At 39.0% G+C, this 7166-nt stretch overlaps 1 protein-coding gene across 1 annotated transcript; it reads left to right on the forward strand.

The window, feature by feature from the left end:
• Positions 1 to 220: 220 nt before the first annotated feature.
• LOC134443085 (uncharacterized) lies at positions 221 to 6920 on the forward strand. Its single transcript, XM_063193022.1, has 3 exons — positions 221 to 327; positions 4995 to 5069; positions 5310 to 6920. The coding sequence occupies exons 1-3, from the start codon at positions 278 to 280 to the stop codon at positions 6850 to 6852; spliced, it is 1668 nt and encodes a 555-aa protein (XP_063049092.1). The 5' UTR covers positions 221 to 277; the 3' UTR covers positions 6853 to 6920.
• Positions 6921 to 7166: the final 246 nt, after the last annotated feature.

The raw sequence follows: 7166 nt of genomic DNA on the forward strand, positions 1-7166 counted from the left end.
TCAGCCATGGATGGAAGTGTGTGGGGAGAGGTAAGGGGGGATTTGAACCTACAACCCTTAAAAACCTAACTTCTAGCTCCACACTAATCCATTTCTGCTCCATGTCCAGTATTCCATGTTGTTCATGTAATTTGTAGAGCCAGAGAAGACTACTTATCTTTCATTTTCCCAATACAAATGAAAGTTTTTCCATCCTCTCTTTGTTGACCCAATAGGTTTGGCATACATCATGGCATAAAGAAAACAAACCACAAGGGGTGAATTGATGAAATGAAAAATGAGCCACCTTTCCGAAGAAGATGCATCAGGCCCAGACCGGCAAGATCAGTAGGTCACAACCAAAGAAGTCCTAGGACAGGAACGTGGGAAGAATTACTTTAAAAACAACTACAGTGTAATCGGTAGCAGTCATAATAGTATTAAGGATGACATTGCCATACTGGTTTAGCCTTATTCACTAGTTTAAGACCTACAAGAAGAGCATTCATGTAATTAAAACATGACACAACATTAAATTATTGTAACCTTAATAGAAAAGCTATATGCTTCAATGCTCACAACAATCATCTACAAACCCCAACTCCGGTGAAGTTGGGACGTTTGGTAAACAGTGAATAAAATCAAAATGCTATCATTTTCAAAACATTCAATCTATTCATTAGATGGAGAAAAATGAAAAGACACCATATTAAGTGTTAAAACCGACAAAAAATATTGTTTTGGGGGACATATGTACTCATTTCTAATTTGATAAATCCAACACGTCTCAAAAGAGTTGGGACGGGGATCAGTGAAATTTAGTAAACAGCCAAATAAGATAAAACAACAAAGAAGAACATTTCAAAATGAATTGTACTGACGGACAATATAGGTGTCCAGGTATAAGATCATCACAGAGAGGCTGAGTCACTCAGAATTAAAGATGTAAAGGGAATAATTACCATAGTTATTACATACATTTTTGAATTCCCTTTGATTTACCACGATTGAGTGTATATAAGACATATTTTTGTTACTAAAATCATTGTATAGGTTCATGACATCATGAAATATATATTGGCTGTAGTCTCACTCTAGCACTCCAGGAATTAGAGCTATTGAAAATTGACCATATTAAGAATGCTTATTGCGTGCAAATGATACAGGGGTTTAACATTCTCCTTTGCACCCGAGCTCACTTGAAATCGACCCAGAAGACATGGGAAACTGTCCTTTGCTTACAGAAGTCAGCAGAAGTTGTAGAAGTCCATTCTTTTTGACAATAATAGAGCATTGCACATCCTGTGCTACAGTGAAAATGGACCATCCAACTTGTGTTAGTGCTAACTTCAAAAGTCAGCCTCCATGATGGCATGCGGGTCCAGTAGTGCATTGGTTAAGATGTTCTCACTCATCTGTAGAGTTAAATACAGTGCTGAATGGTATAAATGGGTTTTAAACAGCATGAAAAGCCACTCATGCATTATATTTTGAAGGGAGATCTTCGATTACTGCCACATAGTAAGGTCAAATTGCATTCTCTACTATGTTTTAACAGTTTAGCTCCATCATAAGGACCAGCAGGTGATAAAATGGTGGGCTTTTGATCAAGACCTGTCACACTGTAAGCACTACAGAAAGGAAAACATTGCAAAACAGGACAAGGAATACACCCACCATTTAAGCTGGTGAAATCATGTCCAAGATAGGAATTAACACTGTTTTTTACAAAATCATCTCATCGGTTAATGTATTTAACTGTTAAGTGTTGTCTTTTCTTTTGTTTGTAGTCTTCCTCGACATTTGCTGCCATTTATTGTCCCCTTCCTAACTCTTTTGAGACGTGTTGAATTTATCAAATTAGAAATGAGTACATATGAAGAGTTCAGATGCAAAAACCCCTAACTCCATTTCTGAAGAGCTGCACTTCTATATTTTTAGAGAATCCAGTTGTTGGTTTGGTTTAGGTTCATGTACTTGATAATACATATAAATAGTTCTATTACATAAATAAAATAAAAAAATATGCAATTTTGATAGCTTTGTATTTAATAAAAATGAATTAAGATTATTTTCTGAAATGGCACTTAGGGGGTTTTGCATCTGAACTCTTCATATGTCCCCCAAAACAATATTTGTTCTCGGTTTTAACACTTAATATATTGTCTTTTCACTATTCTCCATCTAATGAATAGATTGAATGTTTTGAAAATGATAGCATTTTGATTTTATTCACTGTTTACCAAACGTCCCAACCTCACCGGAGTTGGGGTTTGTAGATAGACTAGGCGCCCTAGTTCCCAAAGTACCTGTAGCAATTATACAAAATACATGTTCTTACAATTTCACTCTCAGTTCTTCATTCCAGACTTTTTTACCACCACTTCCACTGAAGTAAAAAATCTTTGCATTATCAATGACTCTTCTCTCTCCTTTGAATCCCATATAAAACACATCACCAAAACTGTGTTTTTCCACCTCAAAACCATCTCCAGACTCCGCCCCTCTCTTACCCCTGCCTCTGCTGAGATCAGGGGGTCAGGATTTGGCTGATTAGCTTCGCCGATTAGCAAGGCCTTGTCGCAATTCTCACAAATTTGCTCATTTCCGACGCCACTTCACTCAAAGAGGGTGGATGCCATTGGTGGGTGCACGAGTTTAGTGTTGGGCACACATACCTATACAGGTGTGTGGTTGGGCACCTCCATGCGTCCAATGCCCGTCTTCCATACATCTTTCTGGTCAATCGTAAGTCAGTCATTAACGTGCCACGTAATTGGCTGAGTAAACTGTCGGCGGAAACGGCTCCATCTTTGAAGCAGATAAATTCTTTCAATTTTGGCTGAATTCATTAGCCTAGCATTTCCCATTGAAATGACTGGATGTGGGACTTGTTCACTTTCTCCAGTTCTTATACTACCTCCATGGCTGAGACCCTCATTCACGCTTTCATAACCTCCAGACTGGACTATAGCAATGCCCTACTCACTGGTCTCCCTGCAAAGTCAATTTATTCAGAACTCAGCAGCAAGACTACTTGCGCACACCAGACCCTGGCATCACATTACACATATCCTTCATCAATTACACCAGAGCCATACAGAGAACAGAGTTACGCGATTGGAGGACCAGGAATTAAATTGCAGCCCCGCCTTTCAACGAGATAAGGTCGTGCCTAAAGCGGCTGTCTTCCCATAGACTCAACATAGAACCACCACATTAACAGCCAAAAATAAGGACTAACGAACTATACTGCGGGGTAATCACCACAAATATGTAAACTATCAAATGTCTCAGTGGTGATAATCACAACAGTTTTACCACCTGTGATTTTAGTTATTACTACGAACAGCAAGTTTTGTCATATTCCTGCATTGCATCGCATTGCATTTGCTGTGTGCTACGCCCACTACTAGGCACTAACATTCGCAACGCTGAGCAGTACTGAGAAGCTAAAACAGCTAATTTTGCTAATGAGGAAGTCGGCCCTAGCACACAGCGGAGATCGCCTGACTCTGTTCTCTGTATGGCTCTGAGTTATACTGCCTTCCCATCCAATCACGGATCCAGTTCAAAATTCTCTTCCTCGTCTACAAGGCCCAGCACAACCTTGCTCCCTCCTACATCACAAGTCTCCTCACCCCATACAATCCCGCCCGCACACTATGATCCACCGACACACTCCTCCTTACCATCCCCTCTACACACCTGCGCACCATGGGCGACAGGGCATTCAGTGTTGTTGGCCCCAAGCTATGGAAAGCACTCCCGCTGTCAATTCTTCAATGCCACTGACTTGTAAGTCTGTGGTCAATGCTCTACACTGTCCAGTTTTAAATCTAAGCTCAAGACGCACCTCTTCATGGCTGCATATTCATTACACCACTGACATGCACTTCCACTTCCTTTAATTATTACTTCATTTTCATTTTAGTTGATATACATAGCCTATGTATTCTACTTTATTCTTGAATAACTATTTATTTATTTTATTTTATTTATGTTTGTTTGTCCGACCACAGTGTTTTGGGTCGGCTGAAGGTGGCAAGAAACGTACAATATCACATACACCAGGAATTGTTGGGGCCAGCTCTAAAATGTTATTTAATCCATCATTGACGTTTGATTTTGGAGCTTTGTTCATTATGTTTCATACACATTGCTAAACATCCAGCACACACACGCACCTACACCCGTGCACACACACACACACACACACACACACACACACACACACACACACACACACACACACACACACACACACACACACACACACACACACACACACACACACACACACACACACACACACACAGTTTGATTTGTTTATTTGGGAGGACCAATAATTATTGAGAAAACAATACAGCGCCCCAAACAATGTTAAAGAAGCAATAATGTGTCTTTTACATAAATACCAAAATGATAGTGGTCTACAGCCTCTTCAAGGATACAAGTGGCATCTCCTTCTCCATATATACAAACTGCCTATAACTGCAGAAAGTGAGCAATACTTAGCTAGCTGCTTTGCTTTTTTCTTATTTAGGCAGGCTACTCTTTTTTAATGTGTTTTTTATATATTTGTAAGGCTCCCTAACACAGGACTAATTTGCAGTTACACCCAAGACTCATGATTGATTCAAGACGTGGCTGATACTTCAACATTTCGTCATTAAAACCAGTGGCCATATATAAATCAAATGAACAGCCTATTTCACCAATGGTCACTGTTCTATTTGTTTCATTAATTACGGAAATATCCTGACCGTTTGGGAGATTATCCAATTAAACATCCCCGTGATTTTCTGTGCGCACACGCACACGCAAAAAATACATACTATATGGCTTCTTCTATAAATTCGTACCTGGGCAAATGTTATGTTCAAGATAACTAAAATCATACAGATTCTTTCATGATAAACATGCTGTAAAGGTAATCACCTCGTCGCACACTATGCACTCATTTCATTTTAAGACAACATTGAAGTGATTACACTTTTGTGTCTATATTTCAGAGGGCCTTGTTCTTTAGCTAGCAGTACACACTCAGAGGTTCGGGATATTAACTTTGGAAATGAAGATAAAAACAGGTATGTACCATAATTGAAAACATTGTTTTTGTAACCTCTTGCTGAAGACCACAATATAGCATGTTCAACTGCATCAGACAGTCTTATGGCTCTTAAATGTTTTATATAGACCTACCACAATTTGATTCCTCAATGTCAGGTTGTCAGATATAATTGATGGTGACAGACGTTATGACATTATTTGTATATAATATACATTTGTATTTGTGATTTCACTCCTGTCTCATCTTTATTTGAAAGGTCTCTCATTGAATGCCTGAGGAAGGAATGTCGTCAGAAAGGCCGAGGACCACCAGAAATATACCAGCTTGAAACAGTGAAAGAAAATGTTAAAGGTGATCCGATGGTGAGAAGATGGACATTTGGGGAGAGAGATGACAGTAAAAAGAACAGAACCATCGTGCTGGTAGGGGAAACAGGAACAGGGAAAACAACTCTCATCAACAGCTTAGTGAATTACTTCTTGGGTGTAAAAAAGGAAGACAATATCTGGTTTGAGATTTCAGATGAAAAAGAAGGTGACCCGACTACATCTAAAACAACACATCTTACTGTTTATGAGATTTTCATTGAACAATTGAATATATCCTTTTCAATTTTAGATACACCTGGTTTTGGAGACACAGATGGTTTGATAGGTGACGAGATGATTGCTAAAAGGCTTCACACGTTGTTGTCCTCTTATGATGGAATCTACTGTGTCGATGCCATTGGTATAGTTGTGAAATCCACTGAGACTGTGCTTACTGATAGGAAGCACTATATATATGATTCAGTTCAGTCTTTATTTGGAAAAAACATCAAGGACAACATAGTGATGTTTATAACACACGCAGAAGACATGAGTCATATCCGTGTTTTTGCAACCACTGAAAAAGCAAAAGTGCCTGTTCCTAAAAATGAACAGAACCAACCCCATCATTTTCTTTATGACAATTTTCAGTCAGACAGAAGACAAGCAAAACAGAAGGAGACTTACAATTCAAAGTGGGACTTGGGGGAAAAAAGCACACATGAGTTGTTGGATCATTTGAAGGGATTGAAAACACAATCTCTGAAGATCACTGAAAAGGTTCTGAGCGATCGTATGAAGCTTAATGAAAATGTCCAAGACATTAGGAAAAACATAGCTGAGAATAAGGATAAACTATCCCAGCTAGAGGAGGCAGAAAATGACTTGCATGAGCTGGAGGACAGCCAAGTATTTAGAGAGACAGTTACAGAAAGCTACAAAGAGAAAGTTGATATTCCAGAAGGGTCCTGGTGGACAACATATGACGCAACATGTTGCCCAGTCTGTGAAGAGACCTGCCATGATGAGTGCTGGGGCATTTCTGGTGTCAAGGGGTGTAAGGTTATGGAAAATGGCCGTTGCACCAAGTGCACAGGTCTTTGTCCCTCTCAGCAGCATGTGAAAGAGCGGAAAAAGTATGTCTGGAGAACCAGAGATGTCTTACAAAATAACAAGGAATATTACAAAGAACATAAGGCTAAATCTGATATGAAAAAACAAAAAGAGGATGAAGTCAGGGTAAACGAGGAAGCTCTATCAACATTTCTGGATGAGGCTTACAAGAATATAACTGATCTGAAGCTAAATGCTTTGAAAGATGGCTCAGCAGTCACCTACGTTCATGTTAAATTTCTGACTGAGATTATGAAGGAGACAGGAAACACAGAAAGAGTTGGGGAACTACAGCAGTGGTTACAAATGATGGAAAAAGATGAAACTACCCAGAAAGCGGTTAGATACCAAGACAAACAGAAAGCATTGAAATCTTAGTCATGATGTGGCACCATGCAGAACTCCTGTATGGAAGAGAAGCAGCTAAAAATACACAACTGAGAAAAAAGGCCCACTGTACCTCTCCCATCTTGCTAGTGTCACACAGTTACAAGATATGACAGTGGCCGGGCAGTCATTATAATATTTGTTTGACTTACATGTATGTTGAAGTTAAAATGAGCATGATTCAAAATCATTAGATTGAAATTGCAACCATTTAGTTTTTATTTATTTCATATATTTCTGTATATGATGCGATATTCAGATGATTTATGTAGTAACGCATGTTCACTGTTTGTGAATGTTATCAT

This window comes from Engraulis encrasicolus, unplaced genomic scaffold, assembly GCF_034702125.1.
Source record: "Engraulis encrasicolus isolate BLACKSEA-1 unplaced genomic scaffold, IST_EnEncr_1.0 scaffold_287_np1212, whole genome shotgun sequence".
NCBI classification, from domain to species: Eukaryota; Metazoa; Chordata; class Actinopteri; order Clupeiformes; family Engraulidae; genus Engraulis; species Engraulis encrasicolus.

Excerpts from the sequence above, each read along its gene's own strand:
- LOC134443085 (XM_063193022.1), top strand. The coding sequence starts at position 278 with ATGAGCCACCTTTCCGAAGAAGATGCATCAGGCCCAGACCGGCAAGAT. Across the intron at positions 328-4,994 it reads GGCCCAGACCGGCAAGATCA|AGGGCCTTGTTCTTTAGCTA; the intron begins GTAGGTCACAAC and ends TCTATATTTCAG. Across the intron at positions 5,070-5,309 it reads GGAAATGAAGATAAAAACAG|GTCTCTCATTGAATGCCTGA; the intron begins GTATGTACCATA and ends TTTATTTGAAAG.